This window comes from Gymnodraco acuticeps, unplaced genomic scaffold, assembly GCF_902827175.1.
Source record: "Gymnodraco acuticeps unplaced genomic scaffold, fGymAcu1.1, whole genome shotgun sequence".
Classification (NCBI taxonomy): Eukaryota; Metazoa; Chordata; class Actinopteri; order Perciformes; family Bathydraconidae; genus Gymnodraco; species Gymnodraco acuticeps.
The window spans coordinates 1-25404 of NW_022991987.1; the positions used below are offsets into that span (position 1 = coordinate 1).

At 39.9% G+C, this 25404-nt stretch overlaps 1 protein-coding gene across 1 annotated transcript in view; it reads right to left on the reverse strand.

The window, feature by feature from the left end:
* Positions 1-165: 165 nt before the first annotated feature.
* The window catches only part of slc4a5a (solute carrier family 4 member 5a), a gene marked incomplete at its 3' end in the record, with an annotated part of 49187 nt that continues 23948 nt past the window's right edge, over positions 166-25404 (reverse strand). Inside the window, 14 exon segments of the mRNA XM_034201087.1 lie at positions 166-396; positions 2334-2507; positions 4114-4182; positions 5924-5996; positions 9775-9953; positions 11669-11830; positions 13299-13412; positions 15334-15525; positions 17201-17268; positions 18312-18583; positions 19454-19587; positions 21725-21899; positions 23960-24088; positions 24923-25077. Coding sequence (XP_034056978.1) covers positions 166-396; positions 2334-2507; positions 4114-4182; positions 5924-5996; positions 9775-9953; positions 11669-11830; positions 13299-13412; positions 15334-15525; positions 17201-17268; positions 18312-18583; positions 19454-19587; positions 21725-21899; positions 23960-24088; positions 24923-25077 — 2127 coding nt within the window.

Genomic DNA, 25404 nt, shown 5'->3' on the forward strand with positions numbered 1-25404 from the left:
AGTATAAATTTTTTTAAACACGAGTATCTGTACTTCTACTTGAGTAAAGGATGTGTGTACTTTTGCCTTCTCTGGATATGCCTATGTGATACAAGGTAGTACAGCCCCAGCTCTGCAGTGACTCCATGTTTCCTGCAGGGGGCAGCAGAGGCTCGAGTTTCTCACCTCCTCTTCCTCCTCCTCCTCTTCCTCCTCTTCCTCCTCGCTGTCCTCCTGTTTGGGCTTCTTCTTCTCCTTCCCCTTCTTCTTCTTCTTGTCCTCGTCCTTCCCCTTCTTCTTCTTGTCCTCCTTCTTCTTCTTGTCGTCTTTCCCTGGCAGGAGGTCGTCTATCCAGGCCAGATCGTGCTGAGAGAAGACCATGTCGAGCATCTTCCGGACCAGCAGCAGACCCAGGATCTGCACCGAGGACAGAAAATATATGTTTCAAATAAACACACTAATAATAATCATTTTTAACCAAAAAACCATTACAACAAATAATAATTAAAACGTATAAAATACATTTGTTGAAATAATTATACATTTTAATTATACAGCGCTTTTTTAAATACTCAAAGAGTTCACGAGCATCAGAATAATTAATCATTCCAATAAAACATATATATTTAGCTGCAAATGTCAAACACAGATGCAAAATTCAGAATTTGGGATGAATAAATTATGTCTACCATTTTAATAAACAATATGTATATTACAGAATATAACTAATAGTATAATATTTAACAAGTTATAAAAGAAAACTGAAAATGGTCCAAAAGGTAAATCTTAAGGAATTAGATCTTTTCAGTTTCTGTTCTTTTTATCTGTGCACTGGATTGTTTTTTGCAACATGTCCGACCTCCCCTGGAGCTTCTTCTCAGCGTCCCGCCAGCTCAGACAGAATCTGGATGTCATGCTACTGAACTATATCCAATTCTCTGCAGGACGTTTCAACTCCAACCTTATTTCCCTGAGGGGGGGGGGGGTTATCTAGCAGCAAAGTAAAAGAAATAGACCACAGAGAAAAATACACAGACTCACTCCAATATAAAAACACATAAAGTACATGCGTATGCCATCGCAAAACACATTACTGTGGTATTACTGTGGGTTAAAATGGTAAATGGAGGGTAACGGTGGTATTATGTTGGGTTAAGGTTGTATTTCGAGGGGTAAGGTGTTTTTTTGGTGGATAAAAGGTATCATTTTTAGGCTTAATGTTGGTATTCTAGTTGATAACATTTGTATTTAGTAGGTCAAGAAAGATTTTGGCGGAGTCAGGTTTTATTCGGAGAGGAAAAAGTGGAATGTTGGTGGGTAAAAGTGAAATTAGGAGGGTTAAGGTAGTATTATAGAGAATTAAGGTGGATTTTGGATGGTTAGAGTGGTATTTTGGTGGGTTAAGTTGGTATTTGTAGGGTTAAGGAGGTATTTTATTCAGTTAAAGTGTTATTTTGGTGGGTTAAGGTGTAATTCTGGTCGGTTAAATTGGTATTTGGAGGGTTAATGTGAGATTATGGTGGGCTAAAGAGGAATTTTGATGCGTTAAAGTGGTATTTGTGGAGTTGAGGTGGTAATTTTACTGTGTTAAACTAGATATTGGCGGGATAAGGTTGGAGGGTTACAGTGGTATTTGAGTTAAGTTAAACTTTGGAGTTTAACGTTGGTGTTTCGGGTTTAAGTTGCTATAATTGATGGTTAAGGTGGTATTGTGTGGGTAAAGGTGGTATTCTAAATGGTGGTATTTTGGTGGGTTAATGTGATATAATGGTTGGTTATTGTGTTATTTTGTGGGTCAAGCTGGTATTTGAAGGTTTTAGGCGGTATTTTAGTTGGTTAAGGTGTTTTCTGGTTGGGTAAATTGGGTTAAAATGGAATTTTGGAGGTTTAATGTGATATTGTGGAGGATATTTTGGTGGTGTTTGAAGGTTTAGGATGGTTTTTTGGTGGGTAAAGGTGGTATTTCAATGCTGGTATTATGGAGGTTTAATGTGATATTTGATTTGGTGGTATTTTAGTTGGTTAAGTTGTTTTCTGGTTGGGTAAGGTAGTATTTCTATGCGATAAGATGGAATTTTGGAGGTTTAATGTGATATTTTGGAGGATATATTGGTGAGTAATTGTGGTATTTGTAGGTTTAAGATGGTGTTTTTGTTGGTAAAGGTGGTATTTTTGGGAGTCAAGGCGGTATTATGTTCGGTTAAGGTAGTATTTTGAAGAATTAAGTTGGTATTTTGAGGATTAACGCACACCAGTGGACCTGTTTTTAGTGAAACATAATTTCCTCTTAGATATAACACGGCATTCACCGAAAGCTATACGTTTGTAAATGTAAGAATTGTTTTCCCACGTACCATAACGGGGAAGATGATGGCTAGGAAGGTGGATTTGAGGGTCCAGAGCACGGCCAGACATAAGATCTGGACCAGCGTGAAGAGGTGGACCTTCCTCAGAGGGACGTGGCGCAGGAAGGGGAAGTCCGGCTGGTGTTTGGACGGCATCATGTACAACTTGATCCTGTCCCAGAACTGAGCAGCACCAGGAGACAAAGAGGACACCTTACTGACAGGCAGACCTCAAAATACACAATACATTTGATATCTATTTACCTTTATTTGTATCATTTATTTTGTACAGACTGCACTCTGGTTAGACCCTCCTAATTTTGTGACACTCTGCTTGCATTATGTAATGACAACAAAGTAATCTAATCTAAAACTGTACATCTAATATTCAAAGCAACTGATACAAACTGTACAATGAACTGTGATAGGGAATGCAAGCATCATTATCTATCCTCGTGTTTTTTAGGAACCTTATGCAACACCCTGTCTGTATTATGAATGTCTTTCACATTTTAAACAATCATACTTAATAGACTTTTTGTTAAGCATTTCAACGAGCGAGAGATCTACATGTATGATTTTTTTAAAATCTGAAACCGTCATCTCTCGCAAATTATGTTAAATTTAGTTAACTGTTTTTGTCTTTGTGATTTTCCCCTTTATTTTTGAATAGTAACCTTCCCTCTCGTTTCAGATACTCTGACCTCCCTTCCTCGTGTGTCTCCCACTCCTGTGATTGTCGACCCCGCCTGTTCCCCATTATCTGGTGTATTTATTACCTGTTCGTTTTCGTTTCTTGTGACAAACTACCAGCGTATCATGCCAGGAATACTCCCAAGCAGAGCTTTGAGCCACGTCTTGTCTGAGTATTTGGTTATTCATGCTCCTAGTGTTTTACCTCATTAAGAGTGACTTTGTTTTGAAACTGTTTTTCCTCGTTAAGAGTAATTTAGTTTTTTATACCACTGTAGTAGAGCTTCGGTTTGAATAAACCTTTTTTGTGGTTAAAACCTGTGTGAGTCGTGCATTTGAGTTCAAACCCGTTTATTCAGTCGTAACAGAAACTTAAAAATAATACCAATTCCATTTAGTTTTCTTTAAAGAAATCAGGGGACAACGTTTTGCACCATTTACCAGCCATAAACTACAATAAATGCAAAGTGGGCTGTCAAAAAAACAATGCAAATCTCTTAAAAATGCTGGTAAATTCATGTCAGATATTTTTATTTTCAAACAGTCATGAGATAATGCAATACCACGACCTGTACCTAAAACAAAACCTACCAAAAATCACAAAACAAAGTTAAACCCTAATCCTAATTTGCAGGAAGTTGCAAAATCTATACCGACTGTATTTAGATAAAAACTCTGCTGTGGATATTTCTTATCACAAACCTACACATTTGATATCTACAGTTTATGTATTAATATCTTATTTGCACTTTTACAACATGTGGGCGCTCATAACATCTCTTCCTGTGATTGTGTGCTCTAAATAAGCCGATTCCCACCTGCTTCTCGTCGGATATATCTGCAATAAGGAAGAAGTCCAGCTTAAAGTGTAGAAGCCCACGTCATATTCTTTCAGATTGATTTCATCTGAATACTGACCTGTGTTTATTTACATGCCTATCCATTTGGTTGTACACTGTATCTGCCACCTAGACTGACCGTTTTATGTTTGTGTAATGTTCGTTATATTTGAAAACTTCAATACAAATATTGTTTAAAAAAAGATCTCCAGCTACAATAATTCGATTTATCTTGAAAACCGACATTAACAGCGTACCTGGATCCCACTGAGAGACGCCACGCCCATGTAGAGGAAGACGCCGTAGAGCACGGGCATCGGGATGTACTGTGAGCGGAAAAAACAACATGTGAGATTATTAACTTAAAGGTCCCCTATCATATCGTTTTCCATCAATATATTACAGCTCTCAGATATATACAGAGCCCGTCTCTGATTGGCTGAAACACCAAACAGATCATTGCAGCATTACCCATAATCCCCTCTGTTTCAGCCCTGTTTCCAAAGTGCTGATTCTCTGTCTGTTACTTCAGATGAAAATAAGGAGCCCCTCCCCACGCCCCTCTGAGAGAGATTTGGTTACAAAGAACTCAATGGTGCTCTAGGAGGAGATTCAGGTGATAAGGGGGGGGGGGGTTACCTTGGTTGGTGATTGGCTAATGGTTACACAAGACAACACATCGTTATGACATCATAAAGTGGCCGAAATCTGATCAGCTCATTTTCAGACAGGTTTTTATAGAAATGGATCAAAAAGAGAGAGAATCTTTGTTCCTGAAACTTTCAGAGTCTCTTTCCACAGAGGGGACACATGTTGATGTAGAGGAGACATGAAGAAGAGGGGACACATGTTGATGTAGAAGAGACATGAAGAAGAGGGGACACATGTTGATGTAGAAGAGACATGAAGAAGAGGGGACACATGTTGATGTAGAAGAGACATGAAGAAGAGGGGACACATGTTGATGTAGAAGAGACATGAAGAAGAGGGGACACATGTTGATGTAGAAGAGACATGAAGAAGAGGGGACACATGTTGATGTAGAAGAGACATGAAGAAGAGGGGACACATGTTGATGTAGAAGAGACATGAAGAAGAGGGGACACATGTTGATGTAGAGGGACACATGTTGATGTAGAAGAGACATGAAGAAGAGGGGACACATGTTGATGAAGAAGAGACATGAAGAAGAGGGGACACATGTTGATGTAGAAGAGACATGAAGAAGAGGGGACACATGTTGATGTAGAAGAGACATGAAGAAGAGGGGGCACATGGTGATGTAGAAGAGACATGAAGAAGAGGGGACACATGTTGATGTAGAAGAGACATGAAGAAGAGGGGGACACATGTTGATGTAGAAGAGACATGAAGAAGAGGGGACACATGTTGATGTAGAAGAGACATGAAGAAGAGGGGGCACATGTTGACGTAGAAGAGACATGAAGAAGAGGGGACACATGTTGATGTAGAAGAGACATGAAGAAGAGGGGACACATGTTGAGGTAGAAGAGACATGAAGAAGAGGGGACACATGTTGATGTAGAAGAGACTAGAAGAGGGACACATGTGATGAAGAAGAGACATGAAGAAGAGGGGACACATGTTGATGTAGAAGAGACATGAAGAAGAGGGGACACATGTTGATGTAGAAGAGACATGAAGAAGAGGGGACACATGTTGATGTAGAAGAGACATGAAGAAGAGGGGACACATGTTGATGTAGAAGAGACATGAAGAAGAGGGGACACATGGTGATGTAGAAGAGACATGAAGAAGAGGGGACACATGTTGATGAAGAAGAGACATGAAGAAGAGGATTTTGCATAATAGGTGACCTCTAAGTAAAAGTATTTACTTAATTAAAAAGGTACAAAAGTATTGGTGTGGCGAATTGAAACTCTCTGGACTGAACACAGGGATTTTAGCCTCTGCAGACCATTTACATGCACTAAAACCTAGATAACACACTACAGGACAAAGACAAAACCCCAAAAAGCAGAATAGGGTCTCTTTAACTTAGAGTTAATAACATATCAAACAGGTGTTATTATCAAAGCTTCATACCTTGAGTACCGGAGCGAGGAAGATGGAGACTCCGGTGAGGCAGAACACCAGAATGCCCGTCATTCTTTGTTCTCTGTTTATTAAAAAAGTAAAAGTATAATTGCAGTCAAATAATCTTTATAGCGGGGCTTTTTTTAGCATTTTACATCCTATGCCATTGTCTCTCTTAAGTCCTGATGAATTCTCCTCTAAACCTTTAATACAGTTACTCGTACCGGATGTGTATTCTGTAGATTGAGATGTCTCTCATTTCTTTTTTTATCTTTCATATTTGGATGCATGATCCCTAATTGATAAAGCTTTGTTTGGCTCTTAACTTTTGCTCTAACAATGTACATATTCCCCCCTGTTGGACGAATATAAGTATTCTGATTCTGAAGTGGTTGGGAAAAGACACAAATATCGTCTAATATCAAGTCAGAATATTCTTTACACTTGATATGAGATGTAAAAATGCAGTGAGATATGGGGTATTGCTTTTGGACAATGCATCAGGGTGCGTTCACACCTGCCTCGTATAGTCCGGTTGAATCGAACCCTGGTGCGTTTAGCCGCTTGGTGCGGTTCATTTGGGTCGGTGTGAACACAGTCCGAGACCTCTGAAGTGAACTAAACAACCGGACTCTGGTCCGCTAAAATAGGTGGTCTCGGAGCGCTTGCTTGTGAACTCTGGAGCGGTTCATGGTGTGAACGCAGTCCGCACCAAAACATAGGAAGCGTAGTATTTACGTGTCACAAGAACGCGGATATCTTCAAAATCTTTAGCGAAAGAGTCTTTCAAGACATCCGCGGTTGTTTAGTTAAAGAGTGAAGCAGAATTTTCATTTCATTTTTATTTGTCCCGCTCATGGTACGCAAAACCAAATGTACAATAATTTTCACAAAACATGACTCTACCATTTAGCGAAAAGGAGCAGGGAGAAGAATAACATCTCATGTGACCTGCCCCTTTCTAAAACAACAAATTAATACAAATAGATGCCCTTCATAATAATAATTTTCACAGCCAAACATAACAGTATCTTAGGATACTAAGAGAAACACACAAATAAAATACTTATTTCCCACTTGACCGTTAACGGAAAGAAACAAAACACCAAAACATCATGTATAAGGAAAAGAAAAGAAAAGTACAACACCCTCATCTGAGTCCTACTGGAGAAGAAGGTGGAAAGCGACACATGATGATAATAACAATAACAATAACAACAATAACAATGGCAATGGGACCCGCAAATACAGAGGAGACATCACATCAAAGACATCAAAAACATGAAGGACCAGTAGATAGACTTATTCACATTCTGCTTCATATAGTCCCATCTTTCTTAATTTATACAACTTCTTTAACTGAAAAATACAAATACAATTCTTTAGATCCTTGTGTTGAGAATTCCACAATTGTACACAAACTACCGAAATACACATTTGTTTAAGAGTAGTCCTTGCATATGGATGCTTAACATTTAATTTCCTTCTGTGGTCTTCCTTGTCTGATCCAAAAACAAACAACTGTTGTAAACATGCTGGTAACATTCTGCTTTGTTGCATTACTGATAATGTCTGCAGCTCGGCTGTCTTTGAGTTTCAAGAGTCCTGACTTAAAAACCAGTCTGTTGGTGTTCTCTTGAGTCAGCTTTATGAATTATTCTTACTGCCCTTTTCTGTAATATTGACAATGGCTTTATGTTGCTCATGTACGTGTTGCCCCACACTTCTATACAATAAATGAAAAATGGCAAAATGAGTGAACAGTACAACATCCTCAATGCCTTGTGATCTAGCAAATACTTTGCCTTGTTTAGAACAGAAATATTCCTAGACACTTTCGTTTTAACATGTGCTATGTGTGATTTCTGAATGAAGTGTTGAACAGTGTCGTGTAAAGTAAAAATTCTCCGTCAGCTACATAAAAGTAAGAACACCTGTCGTCGGTGAAACGCCCCTCCTGACTGCAGAACGTCTCTCATTATGTTATAATGATTGTTAACGCACGTTGTCTGATTATATAATCATATGCGCGGGCCGCTAGAGTCTGTTGATCTCCAGATTAACAGCAGCATGAGAACAACCTGCCGAAAGTGCCGATGCTCCATGGCGGAGGCTCCGGTAGAAATTGCCGGGATTTGCGTTTTTACCCCCTTAATGTCTGACCAATGGTTGAACAGCATTTCCGAGCACATGACTTGTGTTTAAAGTAATGCTGTCAAAATTATCGCGTTAACGGCGGTAATTAATCTTTTGAATTAATTGCGTTAAAATATTTAACGCATTTAACGCATGTGCAGAATGGCCCGCCCCATACATGCCACCAGTGGCAGCGCCAGGGTATGGCTGGGGTAGGCTACACCCATACCAAGAAATGGCTTAGCCCCACCATGACAAATGATGTTAAAGTAAGCAAAATAAAGTCCGCCAACACGTGCCGAGTGAATTGCACAGACAGCAGTTAGTAAGATTGATTTCAGAAGCCACGGTTTTGAAAACTTTTGTCACGTAGTGATCGTCCTCTCAATAGAACATCTTTGATAATGTCTTCTGGCCAATCAGAATCAAGATAACGGCGTGGTGTTGTTGCAGGAAGTCCCGACGGAGAATACTTTTGCTGTAGTACAGGGGTGCACATAACTGGTACGCAGGTTATGTGCGTAATCTGAAATGCGTACCGTCACTTGTGTCACAAAGCGCATTTGCGTACCGACGTACTTGTGAAGCTTTTCCAGAAGGCGGTTAGATCACCGGACGACAGAGTCGGTCTCTGTGTGCACAGACAGGCCTGCTGTTAACGTCGGTCTGTACAACGGAACTGTGCCAAAACTACGCCAACCGGCTGCGGAGGGAGACTTCTCTCCCCCCCCCCCTTCACTGGAGAACTGCGCTAAAACAGCTGATCACAACGTTCACACTCTGTGGTCACGAAGTACTCCACTAGCCACCCCCCGTCGACTTTCCTGAAGTACTCCCCCGTTGATAGAAATCAACACGTAATGAATTAAGACCCCACGGTTTGATGATTGATAGGTGTGTGGGCTGTCTTTCATTTTGACACACAGAAAAATGTTACAATAAACATAGATACTGTATGTGAAATGGATATATCCGCCTTCTTTCATTTATCTTTCCATTCCCACAACAATATGCATAAAGAAATGGCATATTTTGGACATAGTTCGAATGGTGATTAATCATGATTAATTAATTTTTAAGCTGTGATTAATCTGATTAAAAATATTAACCGTTTGACAGCCCTAGTTTAAAGTTTATAGTCCGTTTGAGATTTGCCCGTGTGAACGCAAACCGAACCTTCTGAAAAATGAAACAATGTAACAAACGGTGGTCTGGTGCGCACCAGAAAGCGGACTATAGGTGTGAATGCACCAGTATCTTAAACCAAAGACTCTTGAAAACCACTTATTTTGAGTTGTATCTGAGATGAAACATTTTTCTTTTACTTTTTAATGGTAAATCACCAAATAACATCAGATTGCAGAAATCTTTTGAGCGTTTGTGGCTTATTTTGTAACAACTTATTCTGGTCAAATACAATTCAAAATAAGTTTCCCCAGCTAATTACAAGATCACAATGATCTAAATATCCCTTCTTTTACAATACATCTTCCGTAGCAAATTATCCACTTGTTCTAATAGAAGATATTTGTACTTCTTACAAGCAAAAACACCTTTATAATAATAATAGATTATATTTTTATAGCGCCTTCCGCTTTACAGTACATGCTGTGAACAAACAATAAAAAAAACATGTTTTCATTGTTTTTGTAGGTTTTTTTTTGTACCATTCGTCCGCAGACTGTGTCTCTAATAAAGTTGTATCTGTGTGTTCTTGCACCCACCTGACCCCGAGGAACTGCGGCTGCTCTCCCGGCGCGCTGGACGCACTCTCCATCTTCAGAGAGTCGATGTGGGCGATGGAGATGACGGTGGCCGCCACGTACCAGGGGAGACCCAGGAAGGAGCAGACGGCCATCAGGACCCCCACCCAGAACAGGTCCAGGTGGTAGCCGCAGCCTTTCTGCAAGGGGGGGGGGTTATTGTGTTGTTATCAGAGGTGGGAAGTAGTGGAGTACAAATATTTCGTTACTCTACTTAAGTACATTTTTCTGGTATCAGTACTTTACTCCACTACTAATTTTTCTGACGACTTTCTACTTTGACTTCTTACATTTTGAACCCAAATACCTGTACTTTCTACTTCTTACACTTTGAACACAAATACCACAAATCCCTCCTCTGTTGCTCTCCCTGAGGTTTCTCCCATTTTTCCCTTTAAAACTGTGGGTTTTCTCTGGAAGTGTTTCCTTGTACGATGTGAGGGTCTAAGGACAGAGGGTCTAAGGACAGAGGGTCTAAGGACAGAGGGTGTCGTATTGTCATACTGATATTCTGTACAAACTGTGAAGACCACTGAGACAAATGTAACATTTGTGATATCGGGCTATATAAATAAACATTGATTGATTGATTGATCAGAGATGGCAAAAGTACACACAGCCTTTACTCAAGTAGAAGTACAGATACTAATGTTTAAAAATACTCTGGTAAAAGTAGAAGTACTGACTAAACTTCTTTACTCAAGTAAAAGTAAAGAGGCTTTGAAAAGTACCCATAACTAGCAGCTGCTTTAAAGAGTACCTGACCTCCCTTTATATTAATAGAACAATAATGTCATTGTTAGCTAATGAATGTTTCCATGCTGAACAACGGCAACATGACAACGTTTCCATTGGTCCCTCTTCTTTAGAGAAGACCAGGAAATGATGGATACACGGATCGTGTTCAAATCAATAGGCACGCAATAGGCGCTTTCACACCGGAGTACTTTTCCCAGTATAGTTCCGATAGTTCTTGAAATGTTGCGTTCACCCCAAAAAAATCTGGAACTAGAACTTAGTTCATGAGAACCTTTTCACCACCTTTGTAGTCCCTGCTAGAGAGCAGGTACTTTCCTGGGAGAAAAAGGTTCCCATTTATGATTGGCTGGGTGGATTGCAAACCACGCCCCGTAAAAGTCCGAAAAGTTTTGTGAAGCTGCCATTTTATTTGCTGGCATTAGCATTATTAGCATTAGCATTAGTCCAGCGCAAAAACGCAGAGAGACTAACCTATGGCAACACAAAATAAAACATGGGAGCGGTGGAGATGAGGAGGGTGTCGGCGTTCTGGCGATTTACTCGGAAGGCTTCAATAAAAGCTGCTGGGAGTCCCAGCAGCTTTTATTGAAGCCAGTCCCCAACTCCGGGGACTTCCGGCCGGAGACTTCGGGTGGCAGCATACGACGTGAAGTTGTTTGCGGCCTGCCAGTAAACCCAAAGCAGAAGAAGAAGAAGTGACGTCAGCGGCTTCATTTGCCTAATCCACCCCCAGGGACTTATTCCAGTGTGAACGCGATCTGCTCTTTAGTTCATCAGAACTAAAGAGTTCTGATGAACTAAGTACTGGGAACTAAGTACGGCAAAGAACTTGGTGTGAACGCGCCTAATGACTCTAAATAATAATGATCACGCCACCAAACACAGATTAAAACTAAAGTAACCAGCCTGTGTTCAAAATGTAAGAAGTAGAAAGTACAGGTATTTGTGTTAAAAGTGTAAGAAGTAAAAGTAAAAAGTCGTGGAGTAAAGTACTGATACCAGAAACATGTACTTAAGTAAAGTAACAAAGTATGTGTACTCCACTACTTCCCACAGTAATCCCATTGAATGCACCATCAGGATGTAATATTCCCACCTTGAGTTTGTTCTCCTTCCTGTTGACGATGACGGCGCTGATCTGCTGGTCCATGAAGATGAGGATGGTGACGAGCAGCGCTGGAACGAAGCTCGCCACGTAGACCCACCAGGGGTTCTTCCCAAACGGCATCACCAGCCAGCCTCGGCCGGGACGAGTCGGCTGGAGGCAGAAGAGAGAGGCGATACATATCTTATATCTGATATTTACACTACATTTTAGACCCTTAACAGTTTGTAGGTAGGTTTAACCTCTTACACCAACTGTGTGTGAGTGTGTGTGTGTGTGTGTGAGCGTGTGAGTGTGTGTGTGTGTGTGTGTGTGTGTGTGTGTGTGTGTGTGTGTGTGTGTGAGAGTGAGAGTGTGTGTGTGTTAGCTTCCCTAGAGCAAGTGGCGCTGCTCTGCATGAATGAGGTGTGAATGGGTGAATGACTCGTTGTAAGAGCTTTGAGGGGTCGAAAATACCTGATAAAGATATTTATAAGAACAGTCCATTTACCCTTACAAATGAAGGCCTCGTCCACACGGAGACGATTTCAGTTGTATCCGCTAAAGTTATTTATCGTATAGACGGTTCGTCCACACGAGGCCGAAACGGAGCCGCGGTTTCGAATCCCTAATATGATAAACTTTGAAACCGACTCCCAAAGTGGGTAAGTCTGGAGACGAAACGCTTGCGGCTCCGTGTGTCCGCCCCTATATGATCTTTTCCTGGATCGATGACGCCATAGACCCGCCTCTCCCCACCCCTCCTGCTCACCCCCGCGTCATTGCTGATGCGTTTCGCCAACAACAACAATGTCCGGCAGTCAGTAGGGGCTTGGACTGTGAGCCGTAGGGTCGCCGGTTCAAGTCCCCGACCAGACCTAAATATGGAGTGTGGACTGCTGCTTGGAGAGGTCCCAGTTCACCTCCTGCCCTGCCGTACTGCCCTTGAGCAAGGCACTGGACATCCCCCTTCCCCCCCGCCACTCCCATTGCTCCCGGGCGCTGTACAATAGCTGCCCACTGCTCCTGGTACTAGACTCCTGGTACTAGGATGGGCTAACAGCAGAGAACACATGTCACTGTGTGTGCTGTGTGCTCTGCATGTGTGACCATTAAAGAGGGTTTCATCCCTCCCAATTCTAAAATTCTTCAATGGCGGATCACAGGGTTGCGTTCGTGCTCCAGACGCTACTGACCATGTTACAGATTTGACCTTGTTTGTTTGTTTATGCCTTATGCCCATGCTCGGGGGGTCTTATTCGCTGCTTTTGGTGTATTTTGTGGCGGAAGCACAGCGCCACCTACAGGCCCGGCATATGTACTACAGCGTCTCCAGCGGTTTTGAGCGGTTTCGTTTGGACGGAAGACTTTTTTTAAATCGACTTCGGTTCAAAACCGGTTTCGTCTCCGTGTGGGTGGGGCCTAAAAGCAGTTCTGAAAAGGTGAGTTTCTGATTTGAACATGGCGAGTTATTTGTTTAGTGAGTGGTTTGGAATTAGTGTTTATATTTAATTTGTAGTCTGCTTATCTTGTGTTTGCCTTTTTCTGTACATTGTGCCTTTGCTGTAATACCGTACATTTCCCTGCTTTGTGACAAATTAAAGATTTCTGATTCTGCTTAATTTGAAAAGAGTTTCTGTACCTTAAACTCTGTGGGGACGATCAGTTTGGGGGTCCCGAGTCCCAGCAACATGTCGAGCCCCACGAAGGTCATGATTGACATGAAGATGGAGAAGTCGCTGATCAGTTTCCTCAACTGGAGGGAAACAAAAGTCACAATTCAAGTTAAATAAACATGTATTTGTCCCCGAACTGAATTCACTTCAGGTACAGCATCAGGTAAAAGAAGGGTTCAGTTTATTTGTGTCTGTTTGGTTATCCACTTCCTGTTTGAGATCAGATGCAGGAGAGCCTGTACAATCAGCATGTGATGCTAAAAATGACATTAAAGTGGAAATAAACTACATGTTGTGAGTGTTGTAAGGATTACTGAACAGACCTACTACTAGGTCACGTGATGAGAGCCTCTGTTTGAATATGTATTGTTCGGATGACACAAAGAGACACATAACGACTCAAAATGGCCAAGAAGAAACAGACAACAGCACAAACAAATATGCATATTAAGGTAATGAGTCACAGATCAAACAAAAAGAGACAAACTAGACACAAAATCAGAGACAGACAGGAAGTAAACACTAAAGGGAACAGCAGAAGAAGACAGGAAGTAAACACTAAAGGGAACAGCAGAAGAAGACAGGAAGTAAACACTAAAGGGAACAGCAGAAGAAGACAGGAAGTAAACACTAAAGGGAACAGCAGAAGAAGACAGGAAGTAAACACTAAAGGGAACAGCAGAAGAAGACAGGAAGTAAACACTAAAGTGAACAGCAGAAGAGGACAGACAGGAAGTAAACACTAAAGGGAACAGCAGAATAAGACAGACAGGAAGTAAACACTAAAGTGAACAGCAGAAGAAGACAGGAAGTAGAGACTAAAGGGAACAGCAGAATAAGACAGACAGGAAGTAAACACTAAAGGGAACAGCAGAAGAGGACAGACAGGAAGTAAACACTAAAGCGAATAGCAGAAGAAGACAGGAAGTAGAGACTAAAGGGAACAGCAGAATAAGACAGACAGGAAGTAAACACTAAAGGGAACAGCAGAAGAGGACAGACAGGAAGTAAACACTAAAGGGAACAGCAGAATAAGACAGACAGGAAGTACACACTAAAGGGAACAGCAGAAGAAGACAGGAAGTAAACACTAAAGGGAACAGCAGAAGAAGACATACAGGAAGTAAACACTAAAGGGAACAGCAGAAGAAGACAGACAGGAAGTAAACACTAAAGTGAACAGCATAAGAAGACAGACAGGAAGTAAACACTAAAGTGAACAGCAGAAGAAGACAGACAGGAAGTAAACACTAAAGTGAACAGCAGAAGAAGACAGGAAGTAAAGACTAAAGGGAACAGCAGAAGAAGACATACAGGAAGTAAAGACTAAAGGGAACAGCAGAAGAAGACAGACAGGAAGTAAACACTAAGGGGAACAGCAGAAGAAGACAGGAAGTAAAGACTAAAGGGAACAGCAGAAGAAGACATACAGGAAGTAAAGACTAAAGGGAACAGCAGAAGAAGACAGACAGGAAGTAAACACTAAAGTGAACAGCTGAACAAGACAGACAGGAAGTAAACACTAAAAGGAACAGCAGAAGAAGACAGACAGGAAGTAAACACTAAAGGGAACAGCAGAAGAAGACAGACAGGAAGTAAACACTAAAGTGAACAGCAGAGGAGGACAGACAGGAAGTAAACACTAAAGTGAACAGCAGAAGAGGACAGACAGGAAGTAAACACTAAAGGGAACAGCCGCAGAGGACAGACAGGAAGTAAACACTAAAGGGAACACGATATGGGCTCTGCGGTTTAAAGAGTGGTAAATAAACTGTAAATAGACTTGGAAGGTTACAGAAAACAGAGTATTTTTATCTTTGCGGAAGCAATTACGATCATTTCTAAATCAATATTGTCAGTCAAGTCTTGGGTTTATTAAATACGTAGCCGGGTAGTTTTATTTGGGTCGGGATCCTGTTCTGTTTTCATTAATGACCGCCTCGCTGCACATCCTTTTGTTTTGTCTATAAGAGAAGACGCTCAGGCAGATATTCTCCTCACCTTGGTGGGGAAGTAGCGGCTGAACTTGAACTTCTTGAGGCTGACGGTCATGGAGTAGGTGCCGAAGAAGAGGATGAAGGACATGAGGGCCAGATCGGGGACGTACTTGCAGGTCTTTCCCACCAGAGCCCCTCCGTACTTCAGACACTCCTTCTTACTCAGCTGGCTCCAGTCCAGACCTGTCACATTCAACTGGGGGGGAGGGGGGCGGCAGGATGAAGAACAGCGAAGAGTATTGACGTGGAGGAAAATTAAACATACGGTCGTGTGAAAAGTGGAGCCATGAATGTGATGTTTAAACCCCGAGTGAGACGAGATGAAGTGAGACACAAAGAAGAGAGGATGAGAGCAGTAGATAATGAACTACAATTATGTTTTTAAAAAAAACTGTCTCAATCAGGAAGAAGCTATGAATGGAGATTTGAAAATTACATTCTTATTTTTACATACAAGCTACCCTGCAGTATACAAAGTCATTCAAACTAGCTGCACCTTTACCAGCTTTGAGAACACTTTCATGATCAATCATTATAAAACATATCATATATATTATTCTGAAATGGACCAATCTGCACAACGACTACTTTTACTGTCTTTAACTATATTTTGATGAGAATACTTTTATACTTTCACTTGAGGAACATTTTGAATGCAGGACTTTTACTGTAACAGAGTATTCCTACACTCTGGTACTTCTACTTTTACTCAAGTACAACATCTGAGTACTTCTACTTTTATTCAAGTACAAGATCTGAGTACTTCTACTTTTACTCAAGTACAAGATCTGAGTACTTCTATTTTTACTCAAGTACAAGATCTGAGTACTTCTACTTTTACTCAAGTACAAGATCAGAGTACTTCTGCTTTTACTCAAGTACAAGATCTGAGTACTTCTACTTTACTCAAGTACAAGATCAGAGTACTTCTACTTTTACTCAAGAACAAGATCAGAGTACTTCTACTTTTACTCAAGAACAAGATCAGAGTACTTCTGCTTTTACTCAAGTAGACGATCTGAGTACTTCTACTTTAATCAAGTACAAGATCAGAGTACTTCTGCTTTTACTCAAGAACAAGATCAGAGTACTTCTACTTTTACTCAAGAACAAGATCAGAGTACTTCTGCTTTTACTCAAGTAGACGATCTGAGTACTTCTACTTTACTCAAGTACAAGATCAGAGTACTTCTGCTTTTACTCAAGTACAAGATCTGAGTACTTCTACTTTACTCAAGTACAAGATCAGAGTACTTCTACTTTTACTCAAGAACAAGATCAGAGTACTTCTACTTTTACTCAAGAACAAGATCAGAGTACTTCTGCTTTTACTCAAGTAGACGATCTGAGTACTTCTACTTTAATCAAGTACAAGATCAGAGTACTTCTGCTTTTACTCAAGAACAAGATCAGAGTACTTCTACTTTTACTCAAGAACAAGATCAGAGTACTTCTGCTTTTACTCAAGTAGACGATCTGAGTACTTCTACTTTACTCAAGTACAAGATCAGAGTACTTCTACTTTTACTTGTTGTTATTGTATTCATGTTTCTGCGGCCTTAACTGTAACTTTTGTTCTTTCTTGTGAATTGTATTTCTGTGAAAGGTGCTATACTAAATAAATGTATTATTATTATTATTATTGTTATTGTTATATTACTTGAACACAAGATCTGAGTACTTCACCTCTGCTGTTATTTTGGCATAAATACACCACTTGTAATTCATTATGGGATGTTCCATACAATGAATATAACATTTAAAAAAAAATAATAATTTAAAAAAAAAGTTGAATTAAAATATTAAAACAACACAAACACAACATTATTCACACATTTAAAATTTGAAAACATAATGAAACAAGCACTTACCCCAATGACAGAGACACTAGAGCTGTTATCTGGCATTGGAACTAAAGCATTGAAGATCATTGTAGCCACTGTTTGTGAATGGGGAGAGACAGAGAGTTAATGAGGAGAAAAGGAGAATCCAGCATCTGTTTCTACAGAAATCACTGCGAGGCTCATGCACACACCAACATACTCACTTGTGAGAGATGGCAGCCAAAGTGTTTGTGCATGGCAAAACAGACAGGAGACAAATCAGTTACAGAAATCATTGTCTACAGAAACGACTGCAATTAAAATGTGAAAACGTTAAAATGTCTTCAGCTTGTGTTAGACTTCATTTTAGGCGAACAACCAAAAACACAGATTTTTATAAGGGAGAACATGAAGTGCTAAAATGCTGAATCATTTGCTAATAGTGCAAAATAGAGTGGTGCAGTGATGACTTATATTTGTAGGCAAACCCTGAAGTTAGCATCTATTGCAGAAAATATTATCACTTTATGATTTCTGAAGTAAAACGCTAATGTTGGGCTATAAAGGAACTACAGCACAGTCACATGACTTCACGTCACCACCGCTAAGCTAAAGGTGGCTAATGTTGGGCTATAAAGGAACTACAGCATGGTCATATGACTTCACGTCACCACCGCTAAGCTAAAGGTGGCTAATGTTGGGCTATAAAGGAACTACAGCACGGTCAGATGACTTCACGTCACCACCGCTAAGCTAAAGGTGGCAAACGTTGGGCTATAAAGGAACTACAACACGGTCACATGACTTCACGTCACCACCGCTAAGCTAAAGGTGGCAAACGTTGGGCTATAAAGGAACTACAGCACGGTCACATGACTTCACGTCACCACCGCTAAACTAAAGGCGGCTAATGTTGGGTTATAAAGGAACTATATAGCCTAACATTAGTGTTTTACTTCAGAAATCATAAAGTGGTGTTAATATGTGGAGATTATCCTGCTGAACTAAACCTGTAAGTATCATAAACGTTTGTTTGACAAAGAGTACTTTCTGCAATAATCCAAAATCACATGGAGAAATCCCACTGATCCAGGGAGATGCTGCCTTCAGGGTCCACTATAACCCCCCTCTATCTCCCTGAGCAACAGTCTGAACTCACCCGGGTCCGGGGCCAGGCACTCGCACTTGTACATGGTGACGTACTCAGGCTTAAAGTCGGTGTTGATGGGGTAATACTTGAAGGAGCCCACCATCTTCTTAATGGCGTCTGAGATGAAGATGAAGGAGATGAGGCTGGAGAAGCCCTCCTCCGTGAAGCGCGTCATGTATTTTATGATGAAGCTAGCGTCTGTAGCTACCAGGATGAAACACTGCAGACACGAGTGCATCCCGATCCACAGACGCAGCTCCATGTAGTCGATACCGTTGCTCCTGTGGGAGTGAACATCAGAGAAAGCATGGTTAAAACAGGGTACATTTTGAAGCTTTTAAAGAAGCTCTATCTTGAGTTTTCTCTTTCCTGTGGTGTGTAGGTTTTGGTCTTTGCCTCAATGCTTTTCCCATTGTATGAAGCACTTTTACAGTTCTTGCTTTGTTTTAAAGATATATACATTTACTTGTTCTCATCTATAGCAGGAGATGTAGTGTTTCTCTGTATAAAGACATGATGAAATAACCCTCTACTTTAAAGAGTCCTCTCCTGCTGATGTTCAGGTGTATATCAGTATGTAGTGTCTCTACGTTAAAGAGTCCTCTCCTGCTGATATTCAGGTGTATATCAGTATGTAGTGTCTCTACTTTAAAGAGTCCTCTCCTGCTGATGTTCAAGTGTATATCAGTATGTAGTGTCTCTACGTTAAAGAGTCCTCTCCTGCTGATATTCAGGTGTATATCAGTATGTAGTGTCTCTACTTTAAAGAGTCCTCTCCTGCTGATGTTCAAGTGTATATCAGTATGTAGTGTCTCTACTTTAAAGAGTCCTCTCCTGCTGATGTTCAGGTGTATATCAGTATGTAGTGTATCTACTTTAAAGAGTCCTCTCCTGCTGATGTTCAGGTGTATATCAGTATGTAGTGTCTCTACGTTAAAGAGTCCTCTCCTGCTGATGTTCAGGTGTATATCAGTATGTAGTGTCTCTACTTTAAAGAGTCCTCTCCTGCTGATGTTCAAGTGTATATCAGTATGTAGTGTCTCTACTTTAAAGAGTCCTCTCCTGCTGATATTCAGGTGTATATCAGTATGTAGTGTCTCTACTTTAAAGAGTCCTCTCCTGCTGATGTTCAGGTGTATATCAGTACTTACTTGCTGAAATCGAACAGGAGCTTTTCGAAGATGAGGATGGGTCCGGTGGAGCTGAGGATGATGAGCGGCTGTCCGCTGAAGAGACAAAACACGGTGCCGGCCAACGCCGTGCCGAGAAAACTCTCCATCACGCCCTGAGAGAGGGGAGGAATGGGGAGGTTATTATTTTTATTTTATTTGTTTATTCCACACATGGCAGTTATTTTAAAACAAAAACATGTACACTTAAACTGTTCTTTTAAAAATATATATTATTTATATTTATTATTGACGACTTTGTACTTTTACTTCTTACATGTTGAACTCAAATACCTGTACTTTCTACTTTTTACATGTTGAACTCAAATACCTGTACTTTCTACTTCTTACATGTTGAACTCAAATACCTGTACTTTCTACTTCTTACATGTTGAACACAAATACCTGTACTTTCTACTTCTTACATGTTGAACACAAATACCTGTACTTTCTACTTTTTACATGTTGAACTCAAATACCTGTACTTTCTACTTCTTACATGTTGAACCCAAATACCTGTACTTTCTACTTTTTACATGTTGAACTCAAATACCTGTACTTTCTACTTCTTACATGTTGAACTCAAATACCTGTACTTTCTACTTCTTACATGTTGAACTCAAATACCTGTACTTTCTACTTCTTACATGTTGAACTCAAATACCTGTACTTTCTACTTCTTACATGTTGAACCCAAATACCTGTACTTTCTACTTCTTACATGTTGAACTCAAATACCTGTACTTTCTACTTCTTACATGTTGAACTCAAATACCTGTACTTTCTACTTCTTACATGTTGAACTCAAATACCTGTACTTTCTACTTCTTACATGTTGAACCCAAATACCTGTACTTTCTACTTCTTACATGTTGAACTCAAATACCTGTACTTTCTACTTCTTACATGTTGAACTCAAATACCTGTACTTTCTACTTCTTACATGTTGAACCCAAATACCTGTACTTTCTACTTCTTACATGTTGAACACAAATACCTGTACTTTCTACTTCTTACATGTTGAACTCAAATACCTGTACTTTCTACTTCTTACATGTTGAACCCAAATACCTGTACTTTTACTTCTTACATGTTGAACCCAAATACCTGTACTTTTACTTCTTACATGTTGAACCCAAATACCTGTACTTTCTACTTCTTACATGTTGAACCCAAATACCTGTACTTTCTACTTCTTACATGTTGAACTCAAATACCTGTACTTTCTACTTCTTACATGTTGAACTCAAATACCTGTACTTCTACTTCTTACATGTTGAACTCAAATACCTGTACTTTCTACTTCTTACATGTTGAACCCAAATACCTGTACTTTCTACTTCTTACGTGTTGAACACAAATACCTGTACTTTCTACTTCTTACATGTTGAACTCAAATACCTGTACTTTCTACTTCTCACATGTTGAACTCAAATACCTGTACTTTCTACTTCTTACATGTTGAACACAAATACCTGTACTTTCTACTTCTTACATGTTGAACTCAAATACCTGTACTTTCTACTTCTTACATGTTGAACTCAAATACCTGTACTTTCTACTTCTTACATGTTGAACACAAATACCTGTACTTTCTACTTCTTACATGTTGAACTCAAATACCTGTACTTTCTACTTCTTACATGTTGAACTCAAATACCTGTACTTTCTACTTCTTACATGTTGAACTCAAATACCTGTACTTTCTACTTCTCACATGTTGAACTCAAATACCTGTACTTTCTACTTCTAACATGTTGAACTCAAATACCTGTACTTTCTACTTCTTACATGTTGAACTCAAATACCTGTACTTTCTACTTCTCTCATTTTCCAAACAGCTGGTTCCTTTAGTCTGAATGTGTGTTTGATGCGTGATCATTATTCTTTAGAGTCATTGCGTGCCTATTGATTTGAACACGATCCGTGTATCCATCATTTCCTGGTCTTCTCTAAAGAAGAGGGACCAATGGAAACGTTGTCATGTTGCCGTTGTTCAGCATGGAAACATTCATTAGCTAACAATGACATTATTGTTCTATGAATATAAAGGGAGGTCAGGTACTCTTTAAAACAGCTGCTAGTTATGGGTACTTTTTACTGAAGTACATTTCAAAGCCTCTTTACTTTGACTTGAGTAAAGAAGTTTAGTCAGTACTTCTACTTTTACCAGAGTATTTTTAAACACGAGTATCTGTACTTCTACTTGAGTACAGGATGTGTGTACTTTTGCCCTCTATTGATCTCTCTCACCTGGTAGTTGTCGGTGGCGTCCCCCAGCAGCCCCCCGAAGGTGATGGCGTTGGTGATGCAGCCCAGGTAGATGAAGAGCACGGCGGAGATGGACTGGTAGTGGAAACCCTCGTAGATATCGCTCGGTAGCCACGGCAACTTCCTCTTAATGTCCAGGTACAGACCCCCACAGAAACTGTCACAAACACACACACACACGACATTACATTACACGATCTCCCACTTCAATTCAGATATACTCTACTTATTGTTTTGCAATAATTTGTCATTTAGAAATAGTATTTCCTAATTTGCATAATTGTTTTTCTTGTAAAAATAGTTAAATATATTTTTTTACAGTACATTTCTTTTTTCTATATTCTTACATCTCGTACACATTTTTAGTTATTATAATATTTCTATATTGGCTTTTATTTTACAATTTCAATTGACTTGACTGTGTTTATGCATGCACTACAGAGCAAATGTCTTGTATGTGTAGTTAGCAATAAACCAAATTCAGATTTAAAAAATACAAAAAGAAAACATTGCTAATAATGTGTTTGATTATTGCCACTCGTCTCACTTTCATTTTTTTCGCAGTAATTTCTCATTAATTGGCAATACATTTAATTCTGTATTAAAATATTTGCTTTAAAAAGGTCTTCTTTAACCTGTTAAGCCCTGAGCCTGTTTTTCAGGCCTCAGGCTCGAAAATGACATGCCCAGAACAAATGACCATATCTTCCCTTCTAAAAGGGGGAAATTAATAATCTTTTTTCTCAAAGCAATGACACACCTGTGAGTTGGATGTAGAAAAGTCAGAATCAATATAGAATTTTTTTATTTTAAATTAAATTCAGATTGAAAATTATTTATACCCTTGAATGATGGGATAAGACTACAAGCTTTATGAATCCAAACTATAACATATAAGTACCCTGTATCAAGATTGATGCAAAACAAGTGACATTTGACCTTTTTAGTGAGGTTTAGCAAAGAAAAAAACACCTCTGGGGTCATTTGGGTGGATTTGGGTGGAGTTGCCCTTTCTCTGGAACCCATGGGTCGATTTTGATGATTGACATCTCTTTTGAACCGTTAGAGCCAATAGAATCGAAGGAGGAGTTCCTAAATCCACCTACACATTACCATTGACAAGTGAGAGTCGAAAGCTATTTTACGCTCTGAAAACTGAAAAGTAGGTTTATTGCTGATGGATTATCAGCAATCATTTCAAAGTGACACAGACACATTGGATTGACCTTCAGCAGCGTTTTTCTCGTTTTAATGCCATTGAACACAACTTTTGATCAGAACAACAGCAAAGGTAAGACATTTGCCGTGTTGGCTAAAGCTACGTTGTGTGATGTCTGGGTTTGCTTCCCGCAAGTTCTGATCGTTCACTGATGATACTTATAGATCTAGAATCTGTGGAATCTCAGCTTGCTAGCTGATATCTTGTTTGTGCAGATCCGATAAGTAATAAAGTATTTATACCGTGAGTTCTGTGCTAAGTGTGTTAGCATTTTTTCGCTCGGGGCTCATTTAGACGCTTCTTGTGAGACTTGTGTTTTGTTTAGCTAAAAATGGTTTATATCGTCAGTTAGCTGAGTTTCTTCCCGTTAAGTAGGTATGACACATTAATAGGTTGTTAAATGTTAAGAAGCCCTGAGACACAGTTTCATGAAAAAAAAACGCGTTGCCGGGCTTAACAGGTTAATAAAAAAAAGGCGGAAAGAGGGAGAATTCTACCGGCAGAAACTCAGCGAAATGCTGCCATGATTAAACTCCATCATGTTCTAAACCTCATCATGGATTATTTCTGAAACAGTATGGAGCTCAAACTATTTTTCTCTCTCGGGTTTACCACAAGGTGAGTTCCTTTTATTTCCTGCTTCTTCACACACATACTCTCTTCAGTACAGGTTAGCTCTGAGTGTTAGCGATACTAACGTAAACACAGACCATATTACTTCCAGAACATGTCTCATTGTTTCTGACAGCAATGTTTCTGATTGGCCCGTGGCTGTAAAGCCTGCCCACATTTCAGATATTACGTCATATCGGACGCAAATCTGGATCAGCTCCGTTGTACCCCCGTTTTTAGAGATTTGGGTACGGAGGAAAAGAGAGAGGGTTTTGTTCCCTGACGGGGACACATCTTTATGTATAAAAGACATACAAAAGTGCATTTTGCATGATAGGTCCCCTTTAAATAATCATGACTTCTGCTTTGTGTTTTGATCTACCCACCGCCCGGTGAAAGCCAGCTCCTCCCCCAGCTCGTGTTGGAGGGGCATCTCCTCGTCCTCCGACTGCCCCCCCCCTCCCCCCGCCGTCCCGTTGGGCTGCCCCAACTCGCTCAGGTTATACACCGACTTCCTGCACAAAACAAACGTAAAGCACAGGCTGGAGTAAATATTTTCAAGTTTCAAGGCTTTATTATCATTTTCACATCAGCTATAGCAGTGTAGATATGGCAATGAAAAACTGAAGTTACAGGATCCTCCAACATGCAACATTAATATATATAGGACATAAAACAGAAACAAAACGTAGAGCACCGAAGAGAGTTAATATGGGGGTAAGAAAATATGAATGCATTATAAAATATGCATTACAAAGCAATATTAGCATTACAAATACAAAGCAAAGAGTGTAGGAAGCATTTAATCTATTGTAGATAATTTAATTACATTATTTTTTAATGCAACCCCTAAATGATGATGCCCCCATCAAAATATCAGGGTTGCATGAAGTAAATAATGTAATACAATTCTGCAATCCAACTCTGATGCAATATAATTGTTACCTGTTTTAAAACGGGGCTTCACAATTAAGTAAATAGTGTAATTAAATTCTGATGCAATCAAAAAAATGTTGCAATCCATTTCTGATGCAATTTAATTACGCCGTTTAAAAAGGGGGCTTCACAAAAAAGTGTAACGTTTTTTAATGAATGACTACATGATTTGGTTTGATGTACAATCAGGATCAATTGGAGTAGATGTTCAGTTGTACACTTGGATCATTAGATTATTGGGTGCCAAAATGTTTCTCCATGATGCTCAAAGTGTCTTTTCAAAGGGTTGTAAATCTTTTCAAACCAAGTTTATTTGGTAAAAGATAGAACTCTGTTGCATTTCGCTTATCGTGCCACCAAAAAACCCACTGAGAGTTTAAGTTAATCTCTGAGAAAGATGGTAAAACTCAAACCTCTTGTCGGCCGTGGGGACTTTCTTTGGCGGCTCAATGCGGATTTTGGGATCCCATTCTCCAGGCGGCAGAACAATCACCTCGTCCAAAAACTCATCTATGCCGGCGATGAGATCCTCCCGATCTCTGGCCTTATAGGCGACATCACTGAAGAGCTGGGAGATAAAAAGAAAGAGGATTTAACCGTTTAATTTGGCTTACATGTCGCTGTTATTTACTGCTTTAATAACTAGGATTCCCCGTCCTCTCTGATGGCTCTTTGGAGACTTGTTAAATACAAACTGTGGAATAAAAATCGGCATTTTGACCTCAGTTGAATTACATTTTAAAACAAATGTAGCTCAGCGTAAGTTCAATCAGGAAGACAATATCATCGGGTGTCACACGTTATCTCAATAAGCGATCAGGGGCGTTACGCCCCGGCTAGCCAATCATCGCACCTGCTAACCCCTTTAAATCTGCTCTCCCCTCCCTGTCAGTTG